The following is a 19524-nucleotide window of genomic DNA, read 5'->3' on the forward strand; positions in this document are numbered from 1 at the left end:
TGCCATCAACTTGATACTGAGTGTACCAAAACTTCTATAAACAAATCTTTCATTGTTGCTTTATCTTACAAAGCAGTTAATTTCTGGCACCGGTATTCAACATGCAATAGTTACAATGTGAAATGTTTTGCTTTCTGATTTTTATCTTGTAGGCATGGATACAATACTTTTACACAGCTACCTGGATTTGGACCCTTTGCTATGCTGTGGATGTTCGTCTTGTTCTGAAAGAGCGTGAAGGGTACCCTGTGTGGTACCATACTGCTTCTTGGCTAATACCTGGAGTGCTCACATCAGTTGGGCTCTCCATATTATACAGTCCTGATATAAAGTAAGTAGGATTCTGGATCATTGCCCAATCAGTTTTAGCTAAAGATGCAATAATTTGTGAGCTGGAGATTGTTCATATATTGTACTATGACTTGGTGTAGTTAGATTGACTTTGGTGACATTTAGCAATTTTCAAATATTTTTATTATGTTGATATGTTTCCTAATGATAAATTATTGCTGTTTTTTCATTCCAACAATATGTTATTTGGTAGGCTTAAACCTGCCCAAAACATACTTAATTTTTAAAATGGAGCACTACACTGTCTTCCACACCTCCGAAGCTGCTATTGAACACCTCTTGAAAGAAAAGTGTCATAAATGTCAATAACTTCCTTTGCTACTTGTGCTTAAACTGAACATGGAGAATGAGATTGTTTCTCCTAATCATTTTGCTCCTTTTCAGCCTCCTACAGTTCTCTTTCTGTTACATAAATGTTTAAATTGATGATAGTTTTTACTATTTTTCTGCCATTAAAACTGCCTTTTGTTCGTTATATGTTTTATTTTCTTATCTGTATGTCTATTTCATCTATGTTGGATTGTTATTGGGGAAGCAGCAGTGTGCCTGACATTTTGGTTTGTAGGCATGGTAATGAAAATTTGTTCAGCTATCGGTTAAGAGCTATTGAGAATGACACAAAGGTCTTAACTGGTCTAGCTAACAACAATTATGTGCAAGCATTGACTGCTAACCTCTGTAGTCCTTTGCTGACTATGAGTAACCTGCACTCTGATAGCATCTGGATTACAGCTTACCAGTGTAGATGCTACTTCCCTGTAGACCAACTTCCTCCATGACCATGATGTTGCCACTATCAAATGCTACTTTTCCCATTGTCCTTATGACTCTAAACCCACCACCTCATTCCATCTTTATGATCAAGACCAAGGATGAAGACACTGCACTGTCATTTTCCCACAGTGACAAACATCTTCTCTCCCATTTGCTTCATCTGGTCCTCCTCAGTCCATCACACCACCTTCCTGGACGGTGACCACCCTCCAGTGTGTCCCTCCAAACATCTGTCAATATGAAGCTCATTAACTGTAAACCGTAGCTGCATTTTAAGAGCTGTCATCTGACCACACCAAAAAATCACTCCCATACAGTCTGGCCACTTGCGGATAGCACATCTGCAGTGACAAGAATACCATTGCACAATGTGCTGAAGGTCTCAGTAATGCATTCACAGACAAGCACTATCTACATCTACATGATTACTCTGGTATTTACAATAAAGTGCCTGGTAGAGGGTTCAATGAACAACCTTCAAGCTGTCTCTCTACCGTTCCACTCTCAAACGGCGTGCGGGAAAAACGAGCACTTAAATTTTTCTGTGCGAGCCCTGATTTCTCTTATTTTATTGTAATGATCATTTCTCCCTATGTAGATTGATGCCAACAGAATGTTCTCACAATTGGAGGAGAAAACTGGTGACTGAAATTTCATGAAAAGATCCTGTCGCAACGAAAAACCCCACTCCAGTTCACGTATCATGTATGTGGCACTATCTCCCCTATTTCATGATAATACAAAACAAACTGCCCTTCTTTGTACTTTTTCAATGTCATGTATCAGTCCCACCTGAAACTGATCACACACCACACAGCAATACTCCAGAATAGGGCAGACAAACGTGGTGTAAGCAGTCTCTTTAGTAGAGGTGTTACACCTTCTAAGTGATCTGCCAATGAATCACAGTATTTGGTTTGCTCTACCCACATTATTATCTATGTGATTGTTCCAATTTAGGTTACCTTAATTGTAATCCCTAAGTATTTAGTTGAATTTACATCCTTCAGATTTGTGTGACTTGCCGCATAATCAAAATTTAGTGGATTTCTTTTAGCACTCATGTGAATAACTTCACACTTTTCTTTATTCAGGGTCAATTGCCACTTTTTGCACCATACAGATATCTTATTTAAATCATTTTGCAATTCATTTTGGTCATCTAATGACTTTACAAGATGGTAAATAACAGCATCATCTGCAAACAATCTAAGACAGCTACTGAGTTTGTCTCCTATGTCATTAATATATGAGGGTCACTCCAAAAGAAATGCACACTATTTTTGTAAAAATACAGTTTTCATTCTGCATGTGTGAAAGTTTCACAGTTTGTAGATACATCCTTACCACTTGTTTTCAAACTTAATTCAACCTGTCCCCGTGAGTGGCATCATCACAGCACGTCTTCAAGAAGGCTGCTACACTTGACATTCATCAGAATCAACGTGCTGTCATAGAATTCCTGTGCTGTGAAAATGAGACAGTGGGAAACATCCACAAGAGGTTGAAAAAGATGTATGGAGATGCTACTGTCGATTGCAGTACAGTTAGTTCGTGGGCAAGCAGGTTACGTGATGAAAGTGGGCACGGCAATATTGAGGATTGTCCTCGCAGCGGCAGGCCTTCTACTACACACACTCCAGACAATGTGCAGAGAGTTAACGAATTGGTGACTGCTAACTGACGCATCACAGTGAATGAATTGTCACGCTACGTTGGGATACGGGAAGGAAGTGTTTGCAGATTACTGAAAATGTTTGCATTAAAAAAGGTTTGTGCCGGGTGGGTTCCCAGGATGTTGACAGTGGCTCGCAAAGAAACTAGAAAAATGGTATGCAGCGTACTTTTGGAACAGTACGAGAATGGTGGAGATGAATTTCTTGGAAGAATTGTGACAGGTGATGAAACATGGCTCCATCATTTTTCACCAGAGATGAAGAGGCAATCAATGGAGTGGCATCATGCAAATTCACCCAAGAAAAAAAAAAAAGCTCAAAACCACACCTTCTGTTAGAAAAGTTATGGCTATGGTGTTTTTCGATTCTGAAGGACTCTTGCTTGTGGACATAATGCCAAGTGGAACCACTATAAATTCTGAAGCATATGTGATGACACTGAAGAAACTTTCAGCTTGACTGTGTCGTGTTTGACCACATCAGCAAAAGCAGGATGTTTTGCTCTTGCATGACAATGCACGGCCACATGTCAGTCAAAAAACAATGGAAGCGATCACAAAACTTGGATGGACAACACTGAAACACCCACCTTACAGTCCTGACCTGGCTCCATGTGACTATCATATCTTGGGGAAACTAAAAGGCTCTCTTCGTTGAATAAGGTTTGAAGATGATGATTACCATGTGCACGCTGCCAAACAGTGCCCCAACAGGTTGGTCCAGAGGTTTACCGTGCGGGTACACAGGCGCCGGTTCCAAGATGGCATAAGGCAGTTGAGAGGGATGGAAATTACGTGGAGAAATGAAAATATTGTTCCTAAAGGATGTATCTACACACTGTAAAACTTTCAAACATGTGTGCATTTATTTTGGAGTGACTCTCGTAGATCAGGAACAATAGAGGGCCTGTAACACTTCCTTGGGGAATGCCGGATATTACTTCTGTTTTACTCAATGACTTTCCATCTGTTATTATGAACTGTGACCTTTCTGATAGGAAATCATGAATCCATTCGCACAGCTGAGGTTATATTCCTTAGGCACACAGTTTGGTTAGAAGAGGCTTATGAGGAACAGTGTCGAAAGCCTTCTGGAAATCTATCACTCAAACTTAGTCTGCAAACAGATTTCCCATGCCATATTCACACTTACACAAGCCTACAATCCTCCAAATGCCCTCAGGAAACAGCTGCAAGCAGCAACCCTCCACCCATTATCATCCTGGATTAGAACAACTGAACCATATCTTTCAAACTACTTAATATAACATCCAGAAATGAAGAACTTCCCACAATCCCCATTCCTTCCAAAGTTATATTCCTCTGAACATCTAAGCTACACAATGACCTTGTCAATCCTTACATCACATCTATTCCCAAGCCATTATCATGCAGGTCACTCCCCTGTGGTAGACCCAGGTGCAGGACCTGCCTGATGCATCCATCTTACTCTGTCAGCGGCAGGGCCACCTGTCAAAGCAGGTATATCATAGCCACTGTGACGTAACTTTTGTACAGCATTTTATGAGGGCATGACTACCAACCAGCTGCCCGCTCAAATCACTGACCACTGTCAAACCACGACAAAGAACAGACCTGACTATGCAGTGTCCGAACACATTGCCGAGCACAGCATGCTTCACTTCAATGGCTGTTTCACAACCTACACCATCTGGAACTTTCCCCTCGACCCCACCTTCTTTGAACTACATAGATGGGAACTGCCCTTACAACACAGTCTTCAATCCTATAATCCATCTGTCCTCAATCTCTGCTAGCCTTTGTCCCACACCCATGTGCACCCCAGCCTCTATGACTCTCAATTTAGTCATCCTGCACTCTCACCATTTATGAAATCTCCCTCATCCTGTGTACTATCTTCCCCTCTCAATCCACTCCTCCATGTCATTATTTTTGTTAGTTTATCTATCTATATATTAGGTTCTTGGGGACAATGTGAGCCACAGCTACTTGGTCATGAAATATGTTGGTACAGAATTTACAGAATGCTGATTAGACCATTTATAGGTGAAAGAATTAATAAAATAAAAAAACTTGGTAGAGAGTATACAAATAAATAACGCATTACAAAGAAAAATCCTCAACTGCTGCGAGGAATCTTGCACAGATTAAGTGCAGTGTGCCACTTGGAATCATTTTAACTTGCATTTGAATACTTGGGGTTTATCACACAATTTTTTTTCACTTATTCTGGAAACCTAATAGTGCACACCTCTCTGTACATTGCATAAGGAAGTGTCATCCAAGTGCATATTGTGTTCCTGACTAATATTCACTGAATGAATGTTGCAGTCACTTCTGAATGAATCATTTTTATCAGTAAAAAATCCCATGGTGGAATATATGTATTGGGACAGCAGAATTAGTATTTCAAGATACCTGAACAATGTTTACAGACTAATACCACAGATTAGTCTGACTCCCTTTTCTGAGCTAAGAATATTCTTCGTATTCTTGGTGGCTGCACAGAGTTCCCACAAAATATAACACCATACAAGATAAATGGGTAATAAGCTAAGTAAATAAACTTTCACATGTTATTGTCATAGACATTCTCAAATGAAATCAAATTTTTATCATCAGATAACATGCCTCATACAGTCAAAGATTGTGGCACAGGGGACTTGTCAATTCTAACAGCACACCCAGACTAACAAACTTAAGCTAAGGTTACAATGCATATATTGTTACCTTCTTCTTCTTTTACATGGATATCATTAAAGGAATCTTCTGTACTGTAATACCGTTTACTTTTCAGATATTCTTGTAGGACTCCTTCATTATTTTTTACATTTGCATCACACTTCCTCCTCCAGATTTTATTTATAATTTTCATGTCCCTCTTATGTGGAGTTTTTTAAATATAGTTTTAGCCTGTGGGCAGGTAATATGTAACAAGTCTTTGTCAGTTTTGAAGCAGATTATCGCAGTTGAGTCATCTTCATAAAGGATGGTTTCAGACTGAACCTGGCATGGCGTATCACTTACGTGATGCAAAAATAACAGTGCCCCTAATGCTTAACCTTGTGGAATGCCTAATTGTAGGTGGTGAGGTTTCAGCCAGAGAATAATTTCTTGCCACTGTTATTAACAAGTAGTCTTTCTTTCTGTTCGACAAATATGATGACATCCTGCTAAGAGATCTTGCTTGAAAACCATAGCTTGTCAGTTTCTGGAGAAGCAGGTCATATTTTACACTATTGAAGGCTTTGGTAAGGTCACAAAAGATGCCTGATACATGCATTCTGAGGCAGCTGCTAACTTTTGTGACCAATTCATTTATTGCATAGGTTGTGCTACAGTCTTTTCAGAAACTGAACTGATGGTATAAAATATTGTTGTGGGATGGATTATAATTTTCTGTCTGATCACATGCAGTTTTTTCTAATATTTTTTAAAACCTTTGTCCTAGTTCCTCATTTCACATTGTATGCCTTTTTTTTTTTAATTGGCCAAACTCCAGTATATTTTAATCAATCTGGAAAACATCCCTCTTCAAAAGACTGCTTGATTATGAGGGAGACTGGGTATGCAATATTGTAACAGATTATTTTTGTTATTCTAGTGTGGGAACCTCATCCCAACCCATTGAGTTTAAATTTTCTAGAGAAATTATGATTTTTGTAACATCAGAGCTTGAAACATGGGCAAATGTAAAATCTGAGCAATTTCTGTCTGTCGTACTGGGATCTGTACTTGGTGGTGAGCAGTCACAAATTTTACTACAATTAATGAAGAAGTCATTAAAAGATTCGCATATGGCACTGAGATCTATAACAGCTCTACCATTTATCATTAGTTTAGAGAGGCATTTTCTCTCCATTTCACTGCCAATTTCACTTCTTATAACAGACCAGACAGCTTTTGATTTGTTTGTTTTTGGTATTTGACATGAAATTATTGTTTGCAGTACACTTTAATATTTTAACTATATTATCAAATTTTTATGTGTGTGCTTACATATTTAAGAAATTTGGGATTTCGATTAACTTTTACATCCATATGCAGTTTCCCTTTCTTAATGCTACACACTTTAATTCCTTTTGTTAAACATGATCTTGTAATCAGTTAAAAAGTTATTGCAGTTGTCATTTATTGAAATGAGTTTGATGACTAGCCACAAGATAAGGCTTAGTTTTTAAAAAAATACTTCCTTACTTTCTTGACAGAAGTTTCTACACCTTTGGTGTGCAGCTGCAATTTAATTTTGAATGTGATACAAATAGTGCTGCATAGCCTAATACCTTACAATATTATCGATAAATGTTAAAGCAGTTGAAATAACTCTTGTGCATTCATCAAAATTGAGATTTGGCCCATTTGTGGCTATCAGTTTCCTTAAATGTGAAGCAGATTTGTCATCAATTCTTACAGCTAGGTTTAATTCAGTACTTACAACTAGTTTCTTACGCTGTTTTTTCAGTTTTTAACAATGTTTCAAATCTGTATAAGAATATAGAGCTTATATGGTACCCAGGGATGTGATATATACTAATGAATAATGCATTATAAGTTCTGTACGACAGCTGTCAATAATTTCATAGTGTACTGAGGAATGAACTAGTATGCAAGAGCTTCAATGCCCCTTACCTCTACAAATCTCGTAACAGTTTGTAGCCCTTAAGTTCACTGAGGATACTGATATTTTCAGTTTTATACCAATGTTCATTTACACATATTACATTTACTGACTGTTTAATTCCTTCTAATAGGATTTTTATATCACAAAGATCACTGATCATTATGATTACAAGATAAAGAAGCTCCCACCTGTGTATTGAACACTTATTTTGGATTGTTAGTGTTTCACAAGCTTCCGTTTCTGTGAGCATTTGAAGTGATCACTTGTTTGTTTTTGCAGCTGCTTTCACATATATTTAATCAACAGCTTTGTTCATATTTGATGTGAGTATCTTTTTACCAGATTGATTCAGGTGTTGTCCATGCATTATGAAACAGCTTTTTCATAACTGTTGATGTCAAGAAGTCGTTATGTTTTTAAACTTTGAACAGGTGTGTTTCGATTTTTTATTCATTTTTTGATTTTATCTATTCACATACAACCAGCCTGCCAGATAAAATCTCATAGATATTCTTTTAATGAAGGTAGCAGCAATTAATTACTGCACAAGATCTTGAATCATGTATTTCCAAGAAAGCCTTCTATCTACCCTCAGTCCTAAGAATTTAAAGTGGTTGACTTCACTGACTGCTTGACCAGGTTGAGGCAGTAAAATTCACTTTTAAGGAGTTCCATGTCAGAACCTGTTTGTATTACGTTTTGTTGCTGTCAGCCATTAGTCTGTTCTCTGAAAGCCATGGGCTGATGATACTGGTTACAATAAAACACTTGTGTCATTTGCAAAGAGTAATATTTTTAAGTCATCTGTCATATTTAGTGGCTTGACATTGATAAGTATCAGGGAAAGCACTGAACCCAGGACTGAATCCTATAGCAACCCCCACTTAACATGACCCCAATCACATTCAAACTTCTTCCCTGTTTGTTGACGATGTACATTGATTTTCTGCTTTCTACTTTCCAAATGTGAAGTGCCCATTGTTTAACTTGTTCCATAATCCCATAATAGTTTAACTTGTGTAGAAGTATTGCATGGACCACACAGTCAAATACTTTTGTTAAATCAAAGAAAATACCTACTGTCCTCAACCTATTAATTAGCTCTGATAGAGGATACCACACAAAATAAAAAGCTGTGTTTTCTATTGATACCCCTACCAGGAGACCAAAGTTTTTTTTATGAGTCTGGCAACAAGTCATGTCTTCTGAGATATACCATTACCCTCCTATACATGGCTGTCTTAAATATGTTTGAAAGCACTGGTAGCAAAAAAATTAGCCGGTAATTGTCTACATTCTTTCCCAAATGCTTTCCATAAAATGGTTTCACTAATGAGTATTTCATCCTGTCAGGAAACCAACCACACTGCAGAAAGACAATGCACAAATGACAGTACAGAACAAATGTATGATGCACTAACCTTCATACTGCAGGGTGTACATGAAGTCCGGAAACACTTTCAATTATTTATTGCACAAGAACCAAACATCGTACAGATATCGCACATATTACATTTTGAAGAGAAACCCAGATTTCACTGGTTAAGATTCGCTGATGTCATCTTGTGAGTGTATGAGATTTTCCAGATATTTTGTAGCCAAAGTTTGGAAATAAATAATGTCATTGAGTGAAAGCAAATTCTCATACTTGTTTTGGACATAAATGAACAAGCTTTATTAGTAGAATTATATGCATTTTTGCTATCCAGAATAATTGTTCAGTTCAGAATATAAAGTTTTTATTATTATGTAAGAAGATTTATTAGGTGTCACGTCCTGTTTAGCATATTGTATTATTTGCATGAGGTATTCCAGCTAGTCTACATGCTCTGCCAGGAGAGTTGAAGACATACCTGGAGTCTTGACGGGCAAAGTAGTCAAAAGGCGGCAGAGAGTCTTCTGCACCAGCCACGCTGTCAAGAAATACCAATGACCAGAAGTTTATATCAATAATGTATATATGTATAAATACTATGAAAGGAAAGTTGCAACTCATCATATGGTGGAGATGCTTAGTTGCAGATAGGCACAACAAAAAGACTCACAAATAAGCTGGTCGGCAAGGCCTTCGTTGAAAATAGGTGAACACACACGCGCACGCACAACACACACACACACACACACACACACACACACACACACACACACACACACATGACTGCAGTCTCTGGCAACAGAAGCCACACTGCATGATGGGAGTGGTGACTGCGTGGGGGTGAGGAGGTGGCTGAGGTGGCAAGGGGTAGGGATAGTACAGTAGGGGTGGTGGACACTGCAGTGCTGCTGGGGAGCCCACAGGGATGGGTTGGGGGGGGGGGGGGGGGCAGCGGAATAGGAGAGAAGTAAAAAGACTGGATGCAATAGTGGAATGAGGGTTGTGTAGTGCTGGAATGGGAACAGGGATGGGGCTGGATGGGTGAGGACAATGACTAACAAAGGTTGAGGCCAGGAGGGTTATGGGAAGGTAGGATATATTGCAGGAGAAGTTCCCACCTGTGCAGTTCAGAAAAGCTAGTGTTGGTGGGAAAGATCCATATGGAACATTCTGTGAAGCAGTCATTGAAATGAAGGATGTCACGTTGGGCAGCGTTCTCTGCAACTGGGTGGTCCACTTCTGTCTTGGGTACAGTTTGTCGGTGGCCATTCATGTGGACAGACAGCTTGTTCGTTGTCATGCCCACATAGAATGCAGCACAGTGGTTGCAGCTTAGCTTGTAGATCGCATGACAAGTTTCACAGGTAGCCCTGCCATTGATGGGATAGGGTAGGACATTTCTCATTTCATGGCACGATGAGAGAGAGTTGAAACCGTGGCGGAGAAATTAATTCAGTTCCTCCAGTCCTGGGTGGTACTGAGTTACAGGGGGAATGCTTATTTGTGGCCGGACAGTGAGACTTTGGGAGGTGATGGGAGAGTGGAATGACAGGGCACAGGAGATTTGTTTTTGTAAAAGATGCAGATGTGACGCACAAGGGTGGCTAGCCTGTATGGAAGGGACTTCTTGGTATGGAAGAGGTGGCAGCTGTCGAAGTGGTGGTATTGCTGGTGGTTAGTAGGTGTGATATGGACAGAGGTACTGATGTAGCCATCTTGTAGGTGGAGGTCAACATCTAGAAAGGGGATTGTTGGGTTGAATATGACCAGGTGAAGCAAATGGGGGAGAAGCTCTTGAGGTTCTGGAGGAATGTGGATAGGGTGTCCTCACCCTCAATCCAGATCACAAAGATGTCATCAAAACCAGGTGAGGGGTTTAAGATTCTGGGTGTTTAGGAAGGATTCCTCTTAGATAACCCATGAAAAGGATGCCATGTGGGTGCCCCATAGCTGTACCTTGAGTTTGTTTGTAGGTAATGCCTTCGAAGGAGAAGTAATTGCGGGTGAGGACATAGTTGGTCATGGCGACTAGGAAGGAGGTCATTGCTTTGGAATCGTATTGGGCATTGGGAAAGTTAGTGTTCAACAGCGGTAAGGCAATGGGTATTAGGGATGTCAGTGTAAAGGTGATGAGCAGGGATACTCTCTCAGTGGGAGCAGAGTAACTGGCCACAAAGGGGCATCCCGGGTGGTTGGGTTTATGGACTTTAGAAAGCATGTAGAAGGAAGGTCTGCGGGGAGTGAGCAGAGGGATGGACTCCAGTGATGGTCCTTTAGGGATTTGAGGAGTGATTGGAGATCCTACTGGATTTCTGGAATGGGGTCATTGTGGCAAGGTTTCTAGGTGGATGTATTTGACAGCTGGCAGAGTCCTGCCAGCTAAGCTGCAATCACTGTGCTGCGTTCTGTGTGGGCATGACAACGAACAAGCTGGCTGTCCACATGAATGGCCACCGACCAACTGTAGATCCCGTGTTGCATAGCATGCTGCCCAACACAACATCCTTCATTTCAATGACTGCTTCACAGTCTATGCCTCATGGATCCTTTCCACCAACACCAGCTTTTCCGGATTGCACAAATGGGAACTGTCCCTGCAATATATCCTGCATTGACATAACCCTCCTGGCCTCAACCTCCATTAGTCACTGTCCTTACCCATCCATCCCCTTCCCTGTTCCAATTCCAGTTCTGTGCAGTCCTAATTCCATCATAGCACCCAGTCTTTTTACTTCTCTCCTATTCCGCTACCCCACTTCTGCCCTGCTGTACGTCTAACCTCCTGACTGCACATAGCTGCCCTACCCTCTCTCCAACTCCTCCCTGCATGCTCCCCAGAATCACTTCACTGTCTCCCACCGTACCCTACTATCCCTCCCCCTACCCATCCCAGCTCAGCCTTCTCCATACCCCCACCTCGCATCCACTGGTGTTGCTGCTCGCAGTGTGGCGTCAGTTGCAATAAATTGCAGTCACGTGTGTGTGAGTTGCATTTGTGTGTGTGTGTGTGTGTGTGTGTGTGTGTGTGTGTGTGTGTGTGTGTGTGTGGTCTATTTTCGATGAAGGGCTTGTTGGCCGAAAGCTTATTTGTGGCAGTCTTTTTGTTGTGCCTATCTGCGACTCTGCATCTCCGCTATATGGTGAATAGCAACTTCCACTTTTATTGTTACATTCCATCCTGGATTTTCTATTGTTTGATGTATATATGTATGTAGTGAAAAAAATACTTATTATTCGGAACCCCTAAGGTCTCCTGTATAAAGATACTTACCATCTAATATGTGTTGTATTTAAAGACACAATAAAACCCTTAAAAGATCAGAGCTGCCACATTCTTGTTTTAGTAAAAATAAGTTATTCTACAGATAAGAAGATTATTTAACAAGTTGGGGGTCTGTAGAAAATATAAATGAACCCTCACAATCTTCATGATGTGGACTGACGACAAGAACACCCTATCCACATTCCCTCAGAGCCTCCCACTTTCTCTCCCATTCTCTTCACCTGATCCTCCTTAGTCCAACAAGTCACCTTCCTTGATTTCTATGCTCACTTCCATCCACATCCATCCTACCAACCAGCAACAATATCTCCTCTTTGATAGCTGCCACCCATTCCACACCAAGATGTCTCTCTTCCATACAGCCTAGTCATCCATGGTTGTTGCACCTGTAGAGGCAGGCATTCCTTCGCCAAATATTCCAAGGGTCACACTGAGGACTTCACAGTCTGAAATTACCCTCCCCACATTGTATGGATACAGATCTCTGTGCTTTATCTTCCATTTCCCATGTACATACAGTCAGGGCACAAAGGAGCACCCTGCCCCCCCCCCCCCCCCCCCTCTCCAACGAGTCAGTAATACCCAGGGCTGGTGCAGCTGAATTCTCTACCAGGGTTTCAGTCATGAACTGATATGAGAAGTGCCCTCCCCACAATCCTTCCCAGCCCACCCACAGTGGTACTTTGCAGCACACCAAGCCTACACAATATCCTCGTCCATCCCTGCTTCCAAACCCTTACCCCATGTATCATATCCCTGCAATAGGTCTAAATTCAAGACCTGTCTCATACATCCTTCCACTAACACCTACCCCAGTCCTGTCACACACATCTCCTAAACCATCAAAGGCAGGGCAAACTACGAAAGCAGCCATGTGATCTACCTTCGTAATTGTAACCACTGTGTCACATTCTGTATGGACCTGACCATAAACACATTCTGTCTGCATGAATGACCACCACCAAACTCTAAGAGACAGATGGACCACCCATTTGTTGACCTTGCTGCCCAACACAACATGCTTGACTTCAACAATTGCTTCATGGCCTGTGTCATATGCATTGTTCACACCAACATCAGCTATTCTAAAATGCACTAAGTAGAACTCTCGCTGTAACATACCCTTCATTCTCAGAATTCCCATCCCCTCCCCCCAACCTCATCCTTCGCTAGTCCCTGTGTTGCACATGTCAATCCCCTTCCCTGCTACCATGCCAGCCTTAACATGCCTTCTATCCTATAATCACACCTGTATAGTCCCTTCCTCTTCTCCCTACTCTTGTTTGCTATCCCCCTCCATTCATGTCATCTCCAGCACAGCCTCCCGATGCTGTACCTAGCAACCACTAACGTGCCCTCCCCCTCCCCCTCCCGCCCCCCTGCATCCTGACATTGCTGCAGGCAGCACTAGCATCTTAACCCACCTCTACTCTGCTATCTGTCACTTTCTCAGATCACTGTTCACCTCAGATGCAGTCACAGTCAGGAGTTGGCATCTGAGACAACATTGGCCAATATATATTTTGTGTGTGTGTGTGTGTGTTTTATCTCCATCCAGTAAAGGACTTCATCTGATAGTGTATAATATCTTGCGGTCTTTTTCATTATGCCTGTCTCCCAAAACCACCTCTTCATGGTGAATAGAAATCTGTTACCTTCATGCTATTCTTATTCCACTAAATATTATGGTGTTAAAAAATATGAATCAGTGAATATATGATATTTTTAAATGATTTGTACCCTACAGATAATTTAGATTTAATATGTATTTTTGAGCATCATTTGAAATTTCTAATACAAATGCTAAATATGGATGCATATAGTTCAGCGGTCAGTTACTGTGGGTCAGTATCGAGATAGGAGGAGGAGGAGTAGATTAAGAAGGAATACAAAAATTGAAACATTACTACTGGTCGCACAGAGAAGGTGTTGAGTCACAGACAGACACAAAGAAAACACTGCTAACATTTAGGCTTTCAGGCACAAAAAAGTCAATCTTCAGGAATAGGAGGCAATAGTGGCCAGAAACAGTGGCTATGTGTGTGTGAGTTGTGCTTGCGTCCGAAAACTTAAATGTTGGTTATCAATTTATTGTGCCTGTCTGTGACTGGACACCTCCTCTATGTGGTGAGTAGCAATCTATTCTTTTTTATAATATTGTTGTCATTTCATCCTGAACTTTCCATTGTTTAACATGAAAACGTTGACACTCAAAGATTTTACAGTAATCGGCCAAAGTAGTGATTCATGGACAGCTGATAATAATAATCACAATAAGCAGGGCTCCTACAAGTAAACTTGAGATATTCATCAAACAACTTGATCAATTATCAATGGAAAATCCAGGATGGAATGTAACATTATTATGAAAAGGATAGTTGCTACTCACCGTATAACGAAGATGATGAGGCACAGATAGGCACAACAAAAAGACTGTCAAAAAATGAGCTTTCAGCCAACAAGGCCTTTGTCGAAAATAAGACAACAGGCATGCCATCTATTTTCGACAAAGACAGTGTTGTCAAAAGCTCATTTTGTGACATTCTTTTTGTTGTGCCGATTTGTGACTCATCATCTCCACTAAACGGTAAGTAGCAACTATCCTTTTCACAATATTGATCAATTATTAAATTTATTGGCTTTGAAGCAGAAAGTGGTAATAGTAAGTGGGAATTTTAATTTATTTTTTTTTTTTTTTTTGAGAATACCTATTCTAGAGCTATACAAGAATCCCTTGCCATTCATATAATCTAATTCCCCTCGTACAATTTTCGACAGGAGTTATGGGAACCAGCAGCTCTGCTATTGATAAAATTTTTATAGACACAGTGAAATTGCAAAACCAATGTGTAAATTTTATAGTTAATGATCTATCAGATCATGATACCTAGCAACTGATGTTTTAGGTTATATATGTAAATGATCTTCCTCTTGTATTGTCAGAAGATGCAAATTTTGTCCTTTTTGCAGGTGATTAAATACAGGAATAAAAAGTAATGTCTGTCCTTTACTGAAAGGACAGTTAATGAATTATTTGAAGATTTCTGTAGATGGTTCAAGGCAAATAGATTATCATTAAAGTTTAACAAGACTCAATGCTTCTGCATTGTTATTTGTATTTTACTGAAAACCACCAAAATATAAGTACTTTAGATGAATAACAAAATCAAAATGACAGTTAAGGATAATTATCAATGGTTTGGTTTGATTTAACAAACTGCCAGACTCAGTAATGGGAATGATTTCAGTACAATATTAAAATCTGTTTTAAAAGAAAACTGTTTAACTTCCTTGAAAGCATTGTAATTGGCAGTAATGCTTGTGTTAACGATAATTTGGGGCAGTAGCAAATGAACTGTAGATATTGGATGCATCAGTTGTTTTATGTAACACTTAGTTTGTGTATATAATTTTTGTATTACCAATATTTCTGGCACTTAACAAAAATTATCGATTTGATGATTGCCTAGGTGTTGTGCAAGTAAATAAATAAAACTTATTGTATAAAATCTGTAGTTCTGTATGTCTTACACTGACCATTATGCAGTCTTTTAGTTATTAAGTTTTATTTATATTTCTGTTCCAGATGTCATCATTTGGGATCCCTTACAGCAACAATATTGCGAATACTGCCAAATTATATAGCAACATATGCACCAATGGCAGTTGTTATGATAGCTAATCCTATTCTCTATGTTAGCACAACAAGAGATGTTGAAAATGTGATAGCACGCAGCTTGAGCCAATTTACAAGCAAAGAACGTAGCTTGGTTGATGCAATAAAACTTAAGTATTGCTTCATTATTCTTGCATTTTATCTTTGTTGGCTACCCAACATTGTGAATGGTGTTCTTCTTTGGACACTTTGGTTTAATCTTCCAGAAACAGTCATTGTCGTTATCTGGTACACTATGGTAAGGAGAAATAACAACAGCAATAATAATAGTAACATTAATAATACTTATAAAATTCAGGAATGATTTGAGGATGGGCCCCTCTCTCTCTCTCTCTCTCTCTCTCTCTCTCTCTCTCTCTCTCTCTCTCTCTCTCTCTCTCTGAGCGTGCATGTGTATGCGTGCGTGCACAAATATCTGAAAATTAGTGGGAGCATCAGACTATATGATGAAACTGTAAAAGACAGAAACCAGTTAGTGTATTGCAGAAAGCTTTGTACAATACAGTAAAAAAAAATTCAAATAGAGCCATCAAGTTTACTTTGATTACCCTGTTCCGAATAAGATAAACTGTGGTTGAGTAATTGAATATGAAAACAAGAAACAGAAACGAAGAATGGTACAACCAACATCTGCAGATTATTAATTAGTCTCACATAATCTTCAGTTTTCACTGGAACTGGGTAGTTAGTGTTATGCACCTGTGCAGTAAGGTTGATGATAGCAGAGGAGCTCTATTGTCAAATAAATATAGAAATGACTGCTTTGTCCTATGCACATTCAGATCAGTAGATTTTTGGAGGCTTATTTGTCCCTTGACTGTTACAGTCTCCAGATGTTAATGCCTCTTTTTGATTTTGTGTGTGGACTGTGAACCGTTTGGCATATACTTGTGCTTTAACATCAGAGGAGGGCCTAGTGGCATGAATACACAAACTAACTGAAATATTATATGCAGTTCTTTGACCAAGTTTGAGATGCAATTGTATGTTCTCCAATGCTATACGACATCAAATTTTTTAGCTCCTTTTGGATGATGTACTATTTTCATTCACTAATGTCTTAAGACTCATATTCTGGGGTAATGAGTCATTGAGGAAATAAAAGTGTTTGTTGCACAGAGGTTTGAAACAAGGATAAGCTGCATTGTCCACCCTAGAACATCCGGTCAACATCTCCTTAAATGTGGCAATGCAGGCTTTCTCAGTGAATTTTGATGGTGAAGTTTACTCAGGTAATCGGCCAGGTTAAGTCAACGTTTTGCCAAATTTCCTACTTGTCATTTTTAGTGAAGTTCAGGTTCATGTCCAGTTTATATTTTTATAGCTTCTGGACCATAGGCTCCCCTGCCTCATCTGCAACAGCTGGGCCAGATGCACACCTTCAGAAGGGGTGTTGCAGATGGTGACGGGGAGGGAACTGTGGACAGGAGAGGGGACGGGAGGGAGTGGAGACCTGTGACACATTGGAGGGTCCAGTTGTTGCATCCTAGTTCTGCCTGCCTGTCTGTTTGATTCTGTCCCCATATCTCTACCACCTCTTTGAAGAGTGAGTCCCAGAACCCATTTGCACAGCACAAAGTGTTCAAAGTCAAATGTATGACCTTTATTGAGACTGTACTCCACCACTGAAGATATATCCGTTTTGCCGATGCAAATGCATCTCACAAGTACTGAGCAGTACTGCAATATACACCAATACGCCTGGCAAAAATATTCACAACTGATGTTGGAGACTCCAGGTGTCAGAAGTCCTAGTTTGTCTTTCATCGAGTCAAGGATATTTTTGATTTTAGCTGATAAGTGGGATATGGTTTTAATGTTGTTTTTCTCCAGTATCCTGGCAATCTGGAGGTGCATGATTGGTGCAGCCATCACAGACCAAGCATAGAAGCCTGCAGTCCAGTGGCTATACAAACTGGATGTGATCAGGACACTTTGCCTGAAGATGACAAGTAGAAAACATTGCCACCTTGACTTGGCTGATAACACAGGCCAATGATGGAAAAACTTTTTTGCTGAAAATACCTTATTATTATGTTTTTTAGGGTGGGAAATCCAAATATGACACTTAAAAACTGTATCACCCACCATTTCTTCACATTTTACAGTTAAATTATAATAAAAATAATTTAAAAATGAGGTATAATGAATGTAGATGATGTTGCCGGCCGGAGTGGCTGAGCGGTTCTAGGCGCTACAGTCTGGAACCACGCGACCGCTACAGTCGCAGGTTCGAATCCTGCCTTGGGCATGGATGTGTGTGATGTCCTTAGGTTAGTTAAGTTTAAGTAGTTCTAAGTTCTAGGGGACTGATGACCTCAGATGTTAAATCCCATAATGCTCAGAGCCATTTGAACCTTTTTTTTTATGATGTTGGTAGCACTGCTGAAAAACATTTGCTGGCAAAAAAGGTCAATTCTGTTTTTGTGTTAACGGATGGTGTTTTGTTTACTGTCAACCTAACCTCACTTTCCAGTTTCCTGTACATGTGCTCAGTACACTGTCTAATTGTGGTTGTAAAAACTCTGCTGACAGTTTTTGTTATATTTGTGGTGAATTTGTGATTAAAAAACACCAAAGAAACATTAAAGACTTTATGAAAAGGTTTATCTATCACACTTTGGATCTAAACTTGGTGATTAAGATAAATCTTGGGCACCGCATAAGGAGAAGGAGAAGAAAGCCTTTAGGTTTGCTGTTCCTATTGATATGGAGGGAGCCAAGAACTCATTCCAATGATTGCTACTTTTGCACTGTTGATATTAATGGTCATAATTCGAAAAACAAGAAGGTAATAAGCTACCCTAACCTTCCGTCCGCCCTCCAACCAGTAGGGCATGGTGTATATTTGCTGGTTCCTGAACCACCAGATGACTTAAATTTTATTCCAACAGAAGTATTTTCTGATGTACAATCTGATGTACATGAACCAGATGATAATGAATTACATTGTAATACAGAAAGTCTTGACTTACTGACTTAATTCCTTTGGTTCCTATGGGGGCATAGGGCATCCAGGAGAACTTGCCCTCCATCTCTGTCTTTGGCCATTTGCCTCAACCTGTCTTAGCCTCCCTGCCTTTCTCAACGTCCTTACATTCCAAAAACTAAAACGGGTTTTCTCTTTAGTCCAAAGGTCATATCCTTAAGATCCATCCGGCTGTTTCTCCTTTTAGTTTCTGTGATATTTGTTTTTCTTGGTGGTGCGGTTTATCCGCCCACAGCCCCTGAGTGTCAATGAGGCTGCCACCTCATGGTCTGGACACCTGCCAAGGTTTTATTTCAGGGCCTTACCCCTTAGATAGCTTGTCTTCACCACGACTACAGAACGCTATCCATCCCTTCGCAGTAAGGCCTAATACAGAAAGTCTAGAGCCCAAATTGTTTACTCAGGCCGAGCTTAATGATTTGGTTAGGGTTCTGGGCTTAACGAAAGAAAAAGCTGAACTGCTTGGCTCTAGATTAAAAGAAAAGAACTTATTGGCAGTTGGAACCAGCATATACATGTGTAGAAAGAGAGAGCAGCAATTTTCCAAGTTTTTTCAACAAGAAGGTGATTTAGTGTACTGTTCAGACATTCCCGATTTGATGAATGAGTTGGGTATTGAATACAAAAAGGAATACTGGAGGCTGTTTATTGATTCATCCAAAACTAGTTTAAAGGCTGTTTTATTACACAATGGTAATATGTATGCATCTATACCTGCTGGACATTTTGTACATATGAAAGAAAGCTATGAAAATCTAGAAATAGTGCTAAATAAAATAGGCTATTCTGCTCATGGTT

At 39.9% G+C, this 19524-nt stretch overlaps 1 protein-coding gene across 1 annotated transcript in view; it reads left to right on the forward strand.

Annotated features, from left to right (window-relative positions):
- The window catches only part of LOC126178664 (G-protein coupled receptor 143-like), a 124780-nt gene that overhangs the window by 96534 nt on the left and 8722 nt on the right, over positions 1 to 19524 (forward strand). Inside the window, exons 4-5 of the mRNA XM_049924550.1 lie at positions 153 to 331; positions 15648 to 15975. Coding sequence (XP_049780507.1) covers positions 153 to 331; positions 15648 to 15975 — 507 coding nt within the window. The remainder of the gene's footprint in view (positions 1 to 152; positions 332 to 15647; positions 15976 to 19524) is intronic.

The sequence above is a fragment of the Schistocerca cancellata genome, chromosome 1, assembly GCF_023864275.1.
Source record: "Schistocerca cancellata isolate TAMUIC-IGC-003103 chromosome 1, iqSchCanc2.1, whole genome shotgun sequence".
Lineage (NCBI taxonomy): Eukaryota > Metazoa > Arthropoda > Insecta > Orthoptera > Acrididae > Schistocerca > Schistocerca cancellata.